This window comes from Pongo pygmaeus, chromosome 18 (assembly GCF_028885625.2).
Source record: "Pongo pygmaeus isolate AG05252 chromosome 18, NHGRI_mPonPyg2-v2.0_pri, whole genome shotgun sequence".
Taxonomy (NCBI): domain Eukaryota; kingdom Metazoa; phylum Chordata; class Mammalia; order Primates; family Hominidae; genus Pongo; species Pongo pygmaeus.
In genome coordinates this window covers 52,641,133-52,660,437 of record NC_072391.2, presented here as the reverse complement: position 1 = coordinate 52,660,437, position 19,305 = coordinate 52,641,133, and the positions used below count along the sequence as shown (strand labels likewise).

At 36.4% G+C, this 19,305-nt stretch overlaps 1 protein-coding gene across 1 annotated transcript in view; it reads right to left on the bottom strand.

The window, feature by feature from the left end:
* Positions 1-19,305, bottom strand: part of LPCAT2 (lysophosphatidylcholine acyltransferase 2) — a 76,349-nt gene that overhangs the window by 21,143 nt on the left and 35,901 nt on the right. The window contains exons 9-11 of the mRNA XM_054453270.2: positions 18,230-18,312; positions 14,602-14,727; positions 13,045-13,198 (exon numbers count right to left, since the gene is read on the bottom strand). Coding sequence (XP_054309245.1) covers positions 13,045-13,198; positions 14,602-14,727; positions 18,230-18,312 — 363 coding nt within the window. The remainder of the gene's footprint in view (positions 1-13,044; positions 13,199-14,601; positions 14,728-18,229; positions 18,313-19,305) is intronic.

The window sequence follows — 19,305 nt, the reverse complement described above, 5'->3', positions numbered from 1 at the left end:
TTGTAATGAAATTGTTTTCTTAGTTTCCTTTTCAGAATTGTTCATTGTTGGTGTATAAAATGCAACTGATTTTTGTGTGTTGATTCATATCCTGTAACATTGCTAAGTCCCTTAATTAGTTCTGTGTTTTGTATGTGTGAGGGGGAATCTTTAGGGTTTTCTACAAATAAGATCATATCATTTGTTAACAGAGATAATTTTACTTCTTCCTTTCTAATTCATATGCCTCTTATTTCTTTTTCTTGTCTAATTGTTCTGGTGATGATTTCCAATACCATGTTGGTAGAAGCATGAGAGTGGGCATCCTAGTCTTTATTCCTGATCTTAGAGGAAAAGCTTTCAGTCTTTTCATCACTGAATACAATGTTAGCTATCAACTTTTCATATATGGTGTTTATTATGTTGGGGCACTTTCCTTCTAGTTTGTTGTGTGATTTTATCAGGGAAGAGTATTGAATTTTGTCAAATGCATTTTCTGCATCCGTTGAGGTGATCATGTGATTTTTCCCCTTCATTCTGAGAATATGCTGTGTTACATTAATTGATTTTCATATATTGAACCATCCATCTTGCATTCCAGGAATAAATCCCACTTGATTATGGTATATAATATTTTTAATGTGCTGTTGAATTCTGTTTGCTAGTATTTTGTTGATTTTTGCATCCATGTTCATACGGCATATTGGTCTGTAGTTTTCTTCTCTCCTAGTGTTTTTATCTGACTTTGGCCTCATGGAATGAATCAGAAAGTATTCCCTCTTCTTTAATTATTTGGACGAGTTTGAAAACAACTGGTGTTAGGTCTTCTTTCAATGTTTGGTGGAATTTTCCAGTGAAGCCAACTGGTCCTGAGCTTTTCTTTGTTGGAAGGTTTTTGGTTACTTATTCAATATCTTTGCTAGCTATAGGTCTATTCATATGTTTTACTCCTTCATGATTCAGCCTTGGTAGGTTGTGTAGGAATTTGACAATTTCATCTAGCTTATGCAATCTGTTGGCATACAGTTGTTCATAGTACTCACTCATCATCCTTTTTATTTCTGTAAAATTGGTAGTAATGTCTTCTCTTTCATTTCTGGTTTTATGTGTCTAGCTTTTTCCCCCCTCAACAGTATATTTTTGAGATTTGATTTTATATTTTTAAAAAGCATCTTCAGAAGTCAGTCTGTAACAGGTAGCTCGGATAATACTTTGAGAAATTCTACCTTTAATACTAGTTATAGTTAGAGTACAAGTCCTCCAGAGGTTGTTGGAAGTTCTATTGGTGAACTTGGGGAAAAGTAGCTAGGTCTTAATGATTAAGTCATTATATTACTTAGCATTTGGGGTCTCAATTTCGAATCTACAAAATGATAATAATAATATCGCCCTTGCTTACTTCAAATGATTCAATCTGATTTATTGTGTATCAGGACTTGGGCTCAGTACTTAGGTTACAAAGGTGAATAAAGCAGGATGGCTGTGCTCAAAAATCAAGTAGAACTACAGGAAGCTGGTATAATTATAATATGAAGTCTGTGTTCACATTTCTAATATTAATACTAATCTATTATATTTGTATATAATATGTTTTAGTATTTAGGTTTCATTGAATTCCTCTGAAAGATACAAATGTATTTTAGATAAGGTAAGAAAAATTCAAGAAAAGTTAAGCTAGTTATCCAAGGTCATGCAGCTAGTACACTGTCCTATGATATCAAACCAGTATAGGCACACAAAAAGGGATCAATGATTCTACTGGGGCAAAGGAAAGGAGAACATTTACCTATAGAAGAGATCATGTGTAGGCCTGACTAGAGGCTGAGTCTCAGAGTTCTCCAAATAGATAAGGGATATAAAAGGACAGTCTCGCAAAAACACAGAAGAGCTAAAGGATATGAGGTATTCAAGAGATGGTGAATAGTACAATGAGATGAGACTCTATTGCTAGGAGTGATGAGAGATAAAGAGAGATCAATAAAATGGAATCAGATTGGAAAGGGCTTTGAACTGCTATGTGGCAGAGTCTCTCTCACAAGTAATTGTAGAAACTACTGACAGCGCAAATGTAAAGTCAAAAGGAGATTCGATGTGAAATTACTTTGGAAATTATGTAATTCTAGAACTGAATAATGATTATTCTAGCTATTATTAGGGAGAGAATAGTAGCCAGGGGACATCGCACTGTCCAGGACATGAGAGCAATGTCCTGTCTTCTGCCACACTGAGTGGTTTGTGTAAAACTTTCCAAAAACTGATTTTATTTCTCATAGGCACAATGAAATGGCCTCTGTGAACACCAAAAACCAAATATCTTCTTTAACTACTCAGCAAAAGTATCACAAAAGAACTGTCTTCCTTTTAGGGAATCACAAGGGGCCATCTGGCCTTAGACAGATTTAAACCCATTCATATAAGCTTCTCTCAGAGAAAATTACATGAACTTTGTTTTTATAATATTGCAAATTAACTTAATAATATCGACTGTTATATAAAATGTGCCTCCTTGTGCCCATCTGAAGTGTTTTTTTGCTGTGGTTTAAATCCAATTCTTCTCATTTATTTTCTGTGAAGATGGAGGGCATTTGGCTAACAGTTTCTCATAAGCCATCATAGAATAAAAGACTATTATTAGATTAACAAGCTTTTTCTCCTCTGGATGATTTAATCCCCTATGGCTATTTATTAGAACATTAATAGCAACCTTAATTGCTGTCTGTGGGAACTCTACCACCCATATCTGCAAAAAAAAAAAAAAAAGTGTAGGAGGGGAAGAAGCCACATCTGATGGATAATTTAGTCCCAATTTGGGGAACAAAGTTATTAGACTTAAAAAGTACACAATGAGACACAATGTTATTAAAAACATTATTCAAAATAGTCCAAAAATGGAAACAACCTAAATGTTTACCAACTGGCAAATGGATAAGCAAAATATGATATATTCACATACAAGAATACAATTTGGCAATAAAATGATGACCGATACATGCTACAAGATAGATAAACCTTAAAACATTATGCTAAGTGAAAGAAGCCAGACACAAAAGACATACATTATAGGATTCCATTTATATAAAATGTCCAGAAAAGGCAAATCTATAGAGATAGAAAGTTGATTGGTGGTTGCCTAGGGCTAGGGGATAAGTAGGTGACAGGAACTAACAGTTAATGACATAAAAAATCATACTGGGGTGATGGGAATGTTCTAAAACTGCTTGAAAGTTGATGACTACACAACTTGGTAAATTTACAAAAAAAAATTATTGAATTGTATACTTGGGTGAATTAGGATATATAAAATATGCCTCAAGAGAATTATTTTTTAAAAATAGTGACAGTTTGTAGTAAAAAAGAATACCAAACTAGGAATTCTAGTCTCAGTCCTGCAATTAACCAGCTGTGTGGCCTTGAGCATGTAACTTCCTCTCTTGAGCTGGCAATCTTCTGCAAAATGAAGAAGATAGGCAATTTGATACCCAAAGATCTGTTTAGCTCTACAATTCTGTGAATCTAGATTTGTGACAGCAACATCATTCTTGTATTTAGTTTCCTTCTGGCGCCTACACCTTTTTATGCTATATATTAATTTAATTTAATCTTTCTTTATCTGGGTCTGGTTCTACAACTTTTAAAGACATGCTCACTTACCCTTATTCCCACTTTGACATATTGTCTGGTGACTGCAACCTATTAAGTATGTTGCTTTCCAAACAGAATTCCAAGGTGAACTGAACCTCGTCTAGAATAACACAGAAGGACTCACAACTCCCACTTTAGATGAAGGCTTTCTGTCAAGTGGGGCCTTCATCTAACTGCAATATGATCTGGACCAGACCTTCCTAATTTGTTGATAAGAATGTCATGTTGGATGAAATCAAAAGCCTTTCTAGAGTCCATATAGATGAAATCTGTTTCGTTTTCCTTATCATCTTGGACTGTCACTCTGTCATAGAGGGAAATTAAATTGGTCTGACACAATTTTCTTTTTACAAAGCCTTGTTCTTTACTTCCTTGTGCTCTTGGAGGAGGCCAGTAATTACTCCCTTGCTCTAGTTTAAAAAGTTACATTTTAATTTTACAGTCTCCTGTCTGTTTCCTCTATGCATCTCCCAAGTATACTTGCATTGAGAAGCCAAAGTAAAGCATATAATTCTCATGTCTAAATGGACATTTTAGTTAACTACACTCAGACATAGAAAATACTGTGATGGACTAAATGGAGGAGCTAAGTGAACCTGAGAATTGAATAGGGAAATACTCAGACATATAGAACCAAACTTTCAAGGCAGCTTATACAACTGAATAGAAAAGTTTATGTGTCACACGCAGAAAGTTGTAGCCTTTTTTTTTTTTTTCTTGCAAATTGTATCATATAAGTTGTGGAATAGACTTCATATAGCAAATTCTGATTAACTGGGATTAGAATCAAAATGGTTCTTTTCATATGAATTATGAAATACTGTATTACATATAAAACCTTAACTGGAAACTTAAAAGATAGAAGACTTTACTGTTTGTTTCCAGTCATTTAAGCCACCAAAGTGCCCTGTCCTAACTCTCAGCATGAGCAGAAAACCTGCACACTACAGCACCCTACCTTCTCTAACAGGAAGGGGCAGGCAAGGATGTTTGTTATTATTGGCACTCAAGATTTAACACTTGAACTAATACCAAGAACAAGAACAGGGCAGACAGGAAAAACTTGGAATAAAGAAACACATTCATTCCACATAATGTGAAACAGTAATAAAACATCTACAGCAGTTTACAATAGCCAAGAAGGCTGGACTGCCAAAGTGCTAAAGTATACACAAACTTTTCCTGTCTAGTATTTAAACAAAGTACATAGTAATGCCAGAAGAACTAAGTACTTGTTAGGAGCAGAAATGGGAAAAATCATGACCGTTGTTAAATTTCTTACAGAATGGAAATCATAATCATCTATCTAAATTTTACTAAGGAATAATCTATGATGCACATAATGGTGTTGGTAAAAAGAGAAAGTGAGCTCATGCCAGGCTACAGCTCAGAATTAGAAATCAATTTCCTCACCCTTTTCCTCTCATCTGTGAAGATGAATGATGCACCACTACTTACAACTATGGGAGGATAGTAACAAGAGCTAGACAGATTAGTCAATAATAAAGAGGCTTAGTGATTCCTTTAAGTCAGATGTAGAATACTCACAAATTAATAACAGTCACTATAAGTCAGACTTACAGTGACTTGTAGTAATCCTTCAATCCAGTTCTTAAACCTATGAGCATGCTTTGTTTTCATCAGCTCAGGAAATACAGTAGGGACCAGCGAACTACAGCTGGTGGGCCAAATCCAATCTGGGCCTGTTTTGCAAATACAGTTTTATTGGGACATAGTCATGCTATTCATCTATGTATTTTTATGGCCATTTCTGTTCTATAATAGTGGAGATGAATAGTTGTAACAGACACCATATGGTCTGCAAAGTTAAAAATATTTTCTATCTGGTCCTTTACAGAAAAAGTTTCCTGACTGAAATATAGCTTTGCTGCTAGTGAGTATGGCGACAGTGTTAGATAGAAAATTAAGATGAATGCATCTTGAGATGTAGTGTGGAAGAGATATGACTTGCTTGTGGTAGGAGGTAAGAGGCAGATAATATGGTATATTGACAAGTTTGCAAAAAAAATCATGTGCTTACAGAAATATGTGAGAACTGTTTTATAGGTACAGAAGATACCACTGCCAGGGCAGCACACAACTGCTGAATAACATGGTGCTGAAGGAGGATGAAATGAACAATGTTGCTGTTTGGACATTGCAAGACACTGTTATAACTGTAAAAATGATTGTGCTATAATTGCTTCTGATTTAGCCAGTGTAAAAATTTCCTAATCTTGTTAAGTGTCTTTGAATCCCTTCAAGTGTGCTGGCATAACGTCTACTCTTAATCTGAATTGTAAACATAAAAAATGTTGAGAAGCCACTGTTTTAAACCATTGTTTAAGCTCTTAGCTTTCACTCATCTGGACATTTAACTAATCCCCAATGAACCTCTGAACCAGAGAGTTAAGAACACATTCATGAAAATAAAGAAGCGAAATTAAACCCAAAGATGAAAAGGGTCTTTTTTGTTTTTCAAAGATATGAGACCTTTCCAAAGGAAATTATCCCAAACTAGTGAACTATGCCATGCTTTGGATCATGAATACCACATTTCTGTTGGGCCTTCAAACTGTCTGCCATCAAATATCTGAGAATGTAAAGACATATTAGAAGGAGCTAATAGCATATTTTTGTAGGATAAATTGAGACAAAAACTATTATGAAGTTTTTGTAGACTAACCAAGAATGTAGGTGGGAAGAAAAAGTAAAGGAATGGTGGAGAGATATTGAGGTTTTCCCTCCATCCCCCAAATGCCAACCACAACAGCACTGGACTTGAGGAAAGATGAGAAAAGAAAAGAAGAAAGGGGGAAAGGAGGATAAAGTGGGAAGGGAACATGGGAAGGGCTTATGCGAGCATTTTCCACTACAGGAATTTCTAGCGGCCGAAAGAGCAACAGGGACACCTTACCTTTTCCCTTTCCCATCCTTCCTCCCATTGTGTACTTAGTTTAGCAAGATAAACTACCCTGAGAGAAACAAACTATGGAGCTGATGAAATTTCTTGCCTTTCCCATCAAACTTCCCTCTGCTAAATCACTCACAGAGACTGAGAAAACAAGGCTAGCATGGAAAGTGGGTATGTGTATAAGGTGTGGCATCAATTGCACAATTCAGCTTCTCAAAACAAAGTAAATCTTCACAGGCACAAGACATTCAGGTGTGTTCAGAACACACCTGAAAGAGAGAGAGAAGAAGACAGAGAGAGAGACAGAGACAGAGAGACAGAGACAGAGAAAGGAAAAAAGGAAACGGGAAGGAAAGAAAGGTGAAAATGCATTAATCATTAATTCTCTGGACTGTTTTCTCTACCTTCCAGTATGTTGGAGATCAAAAGAAAAGTGCTTTGAAGAACAGTTACGGTTTATATCTAAACCTCAGACATATCATACAAAGAAGTAAAACAAACAAACAAACAACATCAAAAAAACCCCTCACAATTATAAAATAATATGTCAGCCTACCAAATCAGTTCATGCGAAAATGCGGTAACCAAATAGGCTGCAAAGACTCACCAGTCTTCCAACTGCCTGAGCCAATTGTTATCTCTAGTCTGAGTTAGTCAATCAGCTAGCTGGCAGTTATTTTAATCTTTGGTTTATATCCCCTTCCCCACTCAAATCTTCCTATAGTTAACAGTGCTGTACAAACAATGAGGGTGTTGGCAGGTATCATCAATCATCAAAAGACAGAACTGGTGTCATAGCAATTCTTTCTTTTTTTTTTGAGACGGAGTCTCGCTCTGTCGCCCAGGCTGGAATGCAGTGGCTCACTGCATCTCGGCTCACTGCAAGCTCCGCCTCCTGGGTTCACGCCATTCTCCTGCCTCAGCCACCACGCCCGCCTAATTTTTTTTGTATTTTTAGTAGAGACGGGGTTTCACCGTGTTAGCCAGGATGGTCTCGGTCTCCTGACCTCGTGATCTGCCCGCCTCGGCCTCCCAAAGTGCTGGGATTACAGGCGTGAGCCACTGCACCCGGCCCTGGTGTCATAACAATTCTGTAACTGCTAGCTATAATAGTTTGACATCTGAAGGACAGGGCAAGCTCTACAGATATTATTCTTAATTTTGATTAAAAATCCTGATGAGCACAATGTCTAAGATATGCTATAAACTTCGTTCTTTGTCCCTGTTTCATGTCCCTTCCTATTTCCCTATCTCTTGTCCTGGTTTGTACATCCCTGCCATATTCTTTCCCCTCACTAGTTTCATATATATATATACATTTTATTTAAAATTACTTGCATGGTTTCTAAAACCATAGTGGAAAATGCTATATAAATCTCAGAAATATTAGTAATCATACAAGTAAAAAGGTACCTCTAATTTTCCAACTTGTGCAGTTACATCCAATAATCTACTTGTGGCTGGTGTGGTAACTGACGCCTGTAATCCCAGCACTTTGGGAGGCCAAATTGGGTGGATCACCTGAGGTCAGGAGTTCAAGACCAGCCTGGCCAACATGGTGAAGCCTTGTCTCTACTAAAAATATAAAAATTAGCCAGGTGTAGGAGCGCATGCCTGTAATCCCAGCTACTTGGGAGGCTGAGGCAGGAGAATCACTTGGACCTGGGAGGCAGAGGTTGCAGTGAGCTGAGATCACGCCACTGCACTACAGCCTGGGTTACAGAGTGATATTCAGTCTCAAGAAAAAAACAAATAAACAATAATTTACTTCTTTCTTCCCCTAAATCTTCATTGCACTTTATAGTAGTACTGCGGCAGTCATACATTAGTATTTCACAGATGAGGACAGATTATTTGTATGCTGCATGCAAGCCCAGAAGAGAGGTCCAGGCACTACACCTAAAAGAAGGTTGCTTAACAGCATCTTGTTAAAGAATAGTTCACCTATGAGATCACAGAATAAGTCATTAGAAGAATTTAGTGTGGTCTGGGAAAAAAGAAAAAAAGCCCTGGTTATTTTGGTCATCAAGCCATGTTTTCTTTACAAACTACTTTTTTTCCCAATAGTAAATATAAAACTGGAACTTTTGCTACACACCAAGATGGATGGAATCTTTAGCCAGCCTATCATTCTCGACTATAACTGGAAACTTTGAACAAAATACAAAAAGCAACTACCTCTGGACAAAATACCATAAGAGGAGGATTGGTGAGGAAAGTCAAAACTTGAAGAACAGCTAGTAAGGCTGAAAAACCATGGAGCCCACTTAAAGTAAGACATTATTAAACTGTTAAAAGAAAAGAAGAGTCAACTCAGAATTCTATATACAGGCATATCTCATGTTATTGTTCTTTGCTTTACTGCACTTCACAGACAATATATTTTTTGTAACAATTTGAAGATTTGTAACAACCCTGTATGAGCAGGTCTATCAGTGCCATTTTTCCAACAGTACGTGCTCACTTCATGTCTTCATGTCAAGTGTTGATAATTCTCCTAATATTTCAAAAAATTTTGTTATTATTATATCTGCTATGGTGATCTATAATTTGTGATCTTTGATGCTATTATAATTGTTTTGGAGCACTACAAACTCTGGCCATGTAAGATGGCAAACTTAATTGATAAATGTGTGTCTTCTGATTGTTCCATGGACTGACTGGCCATTCCCAGTCTTGCTCCCTCTCCTTGGTCCTCCCTGTTCCCTGGACACAACAATACTGAAATTAGGCCGAGTAATAACACTACGACGGCCTCTAAGTGTTCAGGTGAAATAAATGGTTGCATATTTCTTACTTCACATCAAAAGCTAGAAATGATTAAGCTTAGTGAGGAAGGCATGTCAAAAGCCCAGACAGGCCAAAAGCTAGGTCTCTTGCATCAAACAGCCAAGCTGTGAATGCAAAGGAAAGTTCTTGAAAATTAAAAGTGCTACCCCAGTGAACACACAAATGATAAGAAAGTGAAACAGTCTTATTGCTGTTATGAAGAAAGTTTGAATAGTCTGGATAGAATGTCAAAGCCACAACATTTTGTTAAGCCAAAGCCTAATCCAGAATAAGGCTCTAACTCTCTTCAATTCTGTGAAGGCTGAGAGAGGTGAAGGAGCTGCAGAAGAGAAGATTGAAGCTAGCAGAGGTTGGTTCATGAGGTTCAAGAAAAGAAGTTGTCTCCATAACATAAAAGTGCAAGGTACAGCAGCAAGTGCTGATGGAGAAGCTGCAGCAAGTTATCCAGAAAATCTAGCTAAGATAACTGATGACAATGCAGATGAAATGGCCTTTTAGTGAAAGAAAATGCCATCTACGACTTTCATACCTAGAGAGAAATCAATGCCTGGCTTCAAGGCTTCAAAAGACAGGCTGATCCTTTTGTTAGGGGCTAATACAGTGGGTGGCTTTAAGTTGAAGCCAATGCTCATTTGCCATTCTGAAAATCCAAGGGCCCTTAAACATTATGTGAAATCTACTCTGTCTGTGTTCTATAAATGGAAAAACAAAGCCTGGATGACTGCACATTTGTTCATAGGATGATTTAAAGATTATTTTAAGAACATTGTTGAGACCTACTGCTCAGGAAAAAAAGATTCCTTTCAAAATATCACTGCTCACTGAGAATGCACCTAGTTACCCAAGAGCTCTGATGGAGATACAGAAATAGGCTAATGTTGTTTTCATGCCTGCTAACACAACATCCATTCTGCCACCCATAGATCAAGGAGTAATTTTGACTTTGAAGCCTTATTAAGAAATGCTATAAGGCTATAGCTGCCATAAGAAATGCTATAAGGCTATAGCTGCCATAAGAAATGCTATAAGGCTATAGCTGCTACAGCTAGTGATTCTTCTGGTGGATTTGGGCAAAGTAAATTGAAAACCTTTTGGAAAAGATTCACCATTCTAGAAGCCATTAAGAACATTCATGATTCATGGAAGGAGGTCAAAATATCAATATTAACAGGAGTTTGGAAGAAGCTAATTGCAACCCTTATGGATGACTTTGAGGGGCTCAAGACCTCAGTGAAGCAAGTAAATGCAGATGTGGAAATAGCAAGAGAGCTAGAATTAAAAATGGAGCCTGAAGATGTGACTGAATTGCTGCAATCTCATGATAAAGCTTGAATGGATAAGATGCTTCTTATAGATGAGCGAAGAAAGTGGTTTATTGCAATGGAAACTACTCCTGATGAAGATGCTGTGAACATTGTTAAAATGACAACAATTGATTTAGAGTGTTACATGAACTTAGCTGATAAAGCAATGACAGGGTTTGAGAGGACTGACAGCAATTTTGAACGAAGTTCTACTGTGGTAAAATGTTATAAAATAGCATCGAATACTACAAAAATAATATTTTTTTTTGAGATGGAGTTTCGCTCTTGTTGCCCAGCTAGAGTGCAATGGTGTGATCTCGGCCCATTGCAACCCCTGCCTTCCAGGTTCAAGCAATTCTCCTGCCTCAGCCTCCCAAGCAGCTGGGATTACAAGCATGTACCACCATGCCCAGCTAATTTTTGTATTTTTAGTTGAGACAGGGTTTCACCATGTTGGTCAAGCTGTTCTCAAATTCCTGACCTCAGGAAATCCACCCACGTTGGCCTCCCAAACTGCTGGGATTATAGGCATGAGCCACTGAACCCAGCCTACAAAGAAATCTTTCATGAAAGGAAGAGTCTATCAATGCAGCAAACTTCATTGTTGTCTTATTTTTTTAAAGTGCCACAACCAGCCCAGCCTTCAGCAACTACCATCCTGATGAGTCAGCAGGCATCAACACTGAGGCAAGACAATCCATCAGCAAGAAGATTACAACTTGCTGAAGGCTCAGATGATTGCTCACATTTTTTAGCAGTGAAGTGTTTCTAAATTAAGGTATATACATTGTTTATTTAGACATAATGCTATTGCATACTCACTAGACTACTGTATATTATAAATAAACTTTTCTATGCACTGGGAAACCAAAAACTGCATATGGCTCACTTTATTGTGATACTGCCTCTATTGCAGTGGTCTAGAACCAAACCCCAAACATCTCTAAGACCTGCCTGTACAACAAAAATATCCTTCAGAATGAATGCAGAATAAGGTAATTCTCAAATAAGATAAAATAAAGGGTTCTTACTCTTAAGTATTCACCCAAGTGAAATGAAATGAAAACCTACATTTATATAATAACCTATACACAAATGCTTAGAATGACAGCTCTAGTCATATTTGCCCCCAACTGTACACAAACCAAATATTCCTCAACTAGGGAATAGATAAAGTAACTATGGTACATCCATACAATTGAATACTATTCAGCAATGACAGGGAATTAATTATTGATCTATAAAACACCATGCCTGGATCTCAAATGCATTATACTCGGTGAAAGAAGCCATACTCAAAAAACTATAAACTGTATGATTCCATTTATATGACATCTGGAAAAAAGATAAACTATATTGATGGAGAACAGATCACTGGCTGCCAGGACTTAAAACTGGGAGAAGGGCTTGACTACAAATGGAATAGCTGTAAGAAAATATATATATTTTTTCAACTGTTGTGTATCTTGAATGCAGTGGTAGTTACATGCTTCTATGCATTTGTTAGAACTCATAGAACTGTAACCAAAAGAGTGCATTTTACTATCAATTTTTTTTTTGAGAATAGGGTCTTGCTCTGTTGCCCAGGCTGGAATGCAGTGGCATGATCTTGGCTTATTGCAACCCCCGCCTCCTGGGCTCAAGTGATCTTCCCACCTCAGCCTCCTGAGTAGCTGGGATTACAGGTGTGCACCACTATGCCTGGCTAATTTCTGTATACTATCAATTTTACATATTAAAACACAAAGTAAAAAATAGAAAACCTGAAGTTGTGAACAGTTTTCCTAGGGAAACTTTTTGACAATTCAATTATCTAATTGCATGTACTTAAATATTCATAAGCAACAAACTGCATCCCCAATATAATGGCAAATGGCCAGATTTTAATTGAAATCTTTGTTACGAAATGTCACTTGAAAATAAAAATCTATTTGATCTTCATACAGGTTTGTGGAAGTCTAAAACCTTCAGAATAAAATTCTAAACACCCATGTCATCAATGTATGAGTTTTGATATAAATTTTAAAATTCCTGCCAATGATATGAACTCTTCCAGTTCCATATCACAAATGTGGTTATATGGTCACAATATTTATTTCTGACCTGATATTTAAAATAATAGATACATATATTATATTACATCATATTACACTAAAATAATAGATACATATATAGATATGATATGATATATGATATTTTATTATATTATATATGACAGTATAATAAATGTTACAATACACACACACAATTATTAATATTACTATTAAGGAGAAAAAAAATCATGCAATTAAACCATGGGCTCAGCCTTGATTCTTCTAACACTGACCTATCAAGTTTTTCAAATTGCTTACCATATTGATTTACTCAGTGTAGGACTGACAGAGTAAAAATGTGAAAGATTAAATTTTAACATACCCTGTCAAAGAGTGCAAAAAGTTGTCTCAAGACATCTGAAACAGGCAACTTTAAATACTTGGCGAATTCTTCAATTCCAATTCTTCCTCCTTTTGAGGAACTCGCAATAGATGCATATTCATCCAAATGCTTACGAACACCATCCCAATCTAATCTAAACAAACAAAGAATTATAGATACATGTTATTAGCCCTTTACAATTCACATGGACATTTTATGATCATTATTTTACTAATGTATCTGAGAGAAAAATATTTTAAGTGTTAAATTTGTAAAGGAGAATAAAATAGGTACTTAAAAGCATATATTCAACATATATGCAGGCATTTAACCTTTTAAAGGATACTTGTATAACTGACAATTATCTCAAATATCTCAGGGAAAGAAAAGTAAATGAAAAGAAGAACATTGTAGTGGAATGTTCATTTATTCATGAGAAGAAAATAAGAAAGCAAATATTTTAAATCTAAACATTACTTAGTGAGTCTATAGTATGTATTAAGTTTTTAAAGATGAAAAAACAATTCTTGCTTTCAAGAAGCTTTCAGGCTGATAATGAATTCATATTTCACAAAATGTTATGATAGGGGGATTCATTAGACTATACACATGTCCTCCAAGATTAGTTATGAAAAACCACGGTGATAAAACACTGGAAAATGTACTGTAGCTTACATCATATCCTATCTTTGCTTTGTTGAATTAAACAAATGACCTAACATATACTTCTTAGCCCAATTTCAGTGACTAACTAAACTTTTTAAATCTACAGAACATTGTAACCATAATATGCAAACAAAAGCAAAACATTTTTGTTATCTTACAATACAAATAATATTTTCTATATCAGTTATCAAAATATTATACTTTAATAATGAACTTTGATATAGTAACTGGCTCTTCAGCTCCTTCATAGACTGGATGTTAATTAATAAATTCTGCAAATTCCAGTTAGGGCTGAGAACAGAATGAACTGCAATAAGGGTAGAGGGAGGTTGAGGGTTACACCTTTTATAGCAAATAGCTCAACAAGAATGTTCTCAATGGTTTAAACTAGATCAAAAGAGCAGGAAGAAGATTTTTGCCTTTTTTTAAAAAATAGGTATCCAGAAAAAAAGGCAGATCTAGGGCAAGTATTTAATATTCAGTGGTGGTAAGAATTGCAACTATACAAATCAATTCATGTTTCACATGTGAAGTTCTGACTACCACATGCCAGTATCATCTAATGATGCTGTCCTTGTAAGAAGGTGGCAGGACTAACTTCTCTGAGACACTAACTCCCTCTGAGTAGGGAGGCAGATCTGTGTGGATCCACATTTATTATCCCTTGGTCTCCTCCTGTGACCAATGCACATATCTCTGAGTTAACTCTTCTTGAAAAAGCAAAAGCAGATGAATAAAATGTGAGATAAATTCACAACTCCGACTTTCCTAATATACACCAAGTGGGAACTAGAGCTGAGCATTAATAAAGCAGGAGAAAATAAACACAAAGGATTTCAGATCCCTTTTGGACAACTTTATGAAAGTGTAGTCATTTTAAAATACACTTACTTCAATTTCCGGCTAATTTTAGTAAATTCCACCAGCCCAGCTTCCATAGGCAATGTTAGCTGTCCTGCTGAAATCATCAATCTGCAATCTTCATAGGTATGATCTGTTACTGGTATTCCCAGAGCTCTAAAAGTATTAAGAAGCAAACTAAAATTCATTTTTTTTTAAAAAAAGTAATCATATTTCACTAGGCTTTAACTGGTTCCAAACAACAGCAAGTGAAAAAGTATTTACTACTTTTTAAACCAGTAATTCTCACTTTTCTTGACAAAGAGACATGTTTCTCCATTTCTCTGCAGACTTACTAAGGATCAAGTTAATCTCCTTATATTTACATGCTTCTGTCTGCGTAGCTGATAATTTTTGCTTTGTGTTTTAACTATAATAATAATAATAGTTGCCTTCAGTCTCATGGAAAGTAATTAGAAGACTTAGGTTCAAGTCCTAGTGGAGTTTTTTACCAGCTGTGGATGAAGCCTCACTTTTCTCATCTGTACATAGGAGTGAATACTATCCTTATTCCAAATGGTTATTGTAAGGACAAAAAAAGAACGCCTGTGGAGGGTACTGTTTAAACAGATAAATGGAGGCGAACACAGTGCCTCACACCTGTAATCCCAGCACTTTGGGAAGCCAACACAGGCAGATCACCTGAGGCCAGGAGTTTGAGACCAGCCTGGCCAACATGGTGAAACCCCATCTCTACTAAAAATACAAAAATTACGTGAGGCACACCTGTAGTCTCAGCTACTCAGGAGGCTAAGGCAGGAGAACTGCTTAAACCCAGGAGGCAGAGGTTGCAGTGAGCTGAGACTGCACCACTGCACTCCAGCCTGGGTGACAGAGGGAGACCCCATATCAAAAAATAAATGAAATAAAATAAACAGATAAATGGCATTTGTATATAGTGTAAGTAAACAATCTATCCAAATTGCTAGCTGTCTATGTTTTTCATCTTTTATAGCTAGAGATCACCTTCTTGCTACATAGCAATCTTCTAAAAATACTGAAGCAAAAGATATTTCTTCTAAACCTAAACATCCTCCATCCTTAAGGGAAAGTATAACTCCTAGTTCCTACTTCACTACTCACAAATTAAATGATACTGAATTAGATTTGAAAAAAATACATATTTATAAGAACTGGAAAAACACTGAATACCAAAAAAAAAGGTGCATGAGATAAACATTCTTCTTCACTAAATTTTTATTCACAAATATTCAGTGAAAACCATAAAATTATGTCTTTAAACTGTACTGGATTTTGTTGAATCATTGCTAGAAACATTAAATTTTGAATGAATACAATCAGAATAAAACATTTTTTTCGGCCAGGTGCGGTGGCTCACACCAGTAATCCCAGCACTTTGGGATGCCAAGGCAGGCGGATCACCCGAGGTCAGGAGTTCGAGACCAGCCTGGCCAACATGGCGAAATCCCATCTCTACTAAAAATACAAAAATTAGCTGGGCATGATGGTGGGCATCTGTAATCCCAGCTACTTGGGAGGTTGAGGCAGGAGAATCACTTGAATCCAGGAGGCGGAGGTTGCAGTGAGCCGAGATCGCGCCATTACACTCCAGCCTGAGTGACAGAGCAAGACTCTGTCTCAAAAAAAAAAAAAAACAACAAAAAACAAAAAAAAAAATTTCTTTCTATCTAAAATATTTTTTTCTAAGCTCTTTGATTAATAAGTGTTTTGGTATAAGAATATATAAGATGGAAAATTAAATTTTAAAATATTTTGGGACTTATAATAATAAATAGTACAGTATAATAGTTAAGAGCTTGGGCTTTGGTAAAAGGAAATGTGGATTTGAGTTCTAGCCCAGACAGTCACTACCTAGTGTGACTTTGGGCAAACTACTCACCTCCCCAAGTCAGCTTTCTTACTTATATCATAGAGTTGATGTAAAGATAATGTTAAATAACTTAAGTTGAGGGCCTACCACAGTACTTGTGTTTTCAAACGCTTTTGTCATATACTTTCCTACTTGAGTCTCCTAATAATCAAAACCATGAGAAAGACAAGGCAATGATTTTAACTCCCATTTCACATGTGAGGAGAAGGAGATTTGGAGGAGACTTGTCCAAAGTTGTGCAGCTAATCAAGGTCTTTCTTACTCTTTATCACAAGTCATTATTACCTCTGCACCTTTGAATTCAGAAAAAGGCTGTCTAAACAAATCCCTTCTCTTGTTTCTAAGCACAATTTGGGAAGCCAAAATATCTGATATAAGTTCTCTCAATTTTTTTTTTCTTTTCTGAGACGGAGTTTCACTCGTCGCCCAGGCTAGAGTGCAGTGGCACGAAAACTTGGCTCACTGCAACCTCTGCCTCCCAGGTTCCAGCAATTCTCCTGCCTCAGCCTCCTGAGTAGCTGGGATTACAGGCGCTTGCCACAATGCCTGGCTAATTTTTGTATTTTTAATAGAGACAGGGTTTCACCATGTTGGCCAGGCTGGTCTCGAACTCCTGACCTTGTGATCCACCCACCTCGGCCTCCCAAAGTGCTGGGATTACAGGTGTGAGTCACCACGCCCAGCCCAGTTCTCTCAATGTCTAATAATTATCTTGCTTTCTACCTTTTGGATATAAGCTGGCATGAAAACATAAGAAAGGAAGAGAAGAAAACATAAAAACTAACTTTGTAGCTGATCTAGAAACTAGATAAAACAGGCACATCTATATACACTTAATAGCAAATTTTTTGCCAAACATTTATTCTATTTTGAAAATAGTTATTCTGCAGAAAAATATTAAGATACATATATTAGAATAAAACATATACTTACAGAGACACACATATACATGGCTGGCTATATATATGAAATCTGGCTATAAAGCTAAATTCAGCTATGAAGCTAAATTCAGAGTTCTCATTGAATTTTTACTAAGAGAATAAACACTGCTGGTCTATTAGCTCCAAACCTACTACTGGGAATGACGGAGGTGGTGTGTGGGAAAAGGATGCACACCTGGAGGGCTCTGAGGCTACCCGGGTGGTGGTATAGTATAATACATTCTTTCATTACAAGATGGGGGTGATTTATCTAGTCAGAATAATGGCCAGTTAGAACTCCCTTATGTGCAGGAAAATATCAACCTTATGTTTTATAGTTTCTAAATCCTATTTTATAGCCATCCATGAAGAGGTGACTTTTTCCCTCTTCTATGCATCTCTTTTTGCATTGCAAACTTTCTCCTTTTTGGTGCTATAGTCAGTAATGCCTTAGAAACACTCATCCTTGGGCAGCTATATGAAGGTCAAAGGGATAGAAGGTGGGCCACAGCAGGAACCACTGAGATCATCACAAGGCTCATCTGACAGTGGCGGGCCAGCTTAGGAGAATCCACCCTGTGCAAGGAACTGACTGGTCTTTTCTGGTTATTGTATACTCTCCAGTCTTTCCGGTAAAGATATATTTCCTTATTTGTGGTATGCAGCTGGGGAAAATAGTTATAGATTGTTATACTGACCTCATCCCTGGGCACATTATTTTACGTATCAAAATGAGTTGGGGAACGAGGCCTTCAGGGGTTAAAAAAAAATCCTTAAAATGAGTTAAACGACATGCACAAATAATTTTCAAATTATTTATGAGTTATAATCAAATACAGACACTTACTCTGCCATTAAATTCCGGACTTTATTGGCAAAAAGGACAGGATCATTTTTTTCTTCATCATTTGGTACTTGAACTGGCATAAACTGAAAGACAAATATACCTTTCCATAACAATGTCTTAAGCCTAAGACATTAAATGCCAAGTAAATTAATTTATACATTATCAATATATTAAATCATCTACCTTTCTAGAACATAGGTTATATGAGGTAATGGGGCACTGAGCTTGTACTCAGGATATCTGTTTCTAAGCCCTGGGTCTGCTTGTGTGTTAACTAGTATGTCATTTAACTTTGCTGAACCATCTCCTCAACTCTAAAAAGAGGGCTAAGATCACTACTTCCCTGGTGATTGTGAGGGTGAAACAAGCCAGTGTCTGGAATTCTCGAAGTGTAAAGCTGTAGCTACTAAGATCTTTCTCCTCAAGCTGCATTTTCTACTACTCCCATCCCTTTATGTGAAACTCCCATCCCTTTATGTGAAAACTTTTTTTCTTTTCTTTTTGCCTTTCATCTTCTCTATCCATTCTAATGTCAACCATATTTTTACTATTTGTTTGAACTTTATGTTTTGTCATTTATTCTGCTTTTTTAAAAAAAACTCTTAGTATTGGCTTTACAGCTTTTTTGCTTAACACCATTTTTGGCTTTAGCATTTTTAATTGTACTTTTTCTCCACTTGATGTTCTGTGATGTCTCAATTGTACTGTTTTTGTTTTCATTTATGGTTCCCTAACATTAACAAGGTTTTAGTGCCATATTCAAGTTATTATGTATTTTTCAGCACCTACTGTATACCAGGCAAGATTAATGGGACCCTATTTCCTGCTCTAAAGAAGATCAATGTTTTAATATTATAGAACAACACATTAATAACTCCATAGGCTAAGTGCCATTACCCTTATTACCCCCAATTATAGATGGGGCTCAATAGCTTAATTAACTTACCTAAAGGCACGCAAGTCACATGGCCAGAATTCAGCCCAAGATTTGTCAGATTCAAAAAAAACCTTATTTCCTCCACTAACCATCCTTCCTGGAGTATGAGAGCAAGAGGTAGGAAAGGATTAATTTTGTC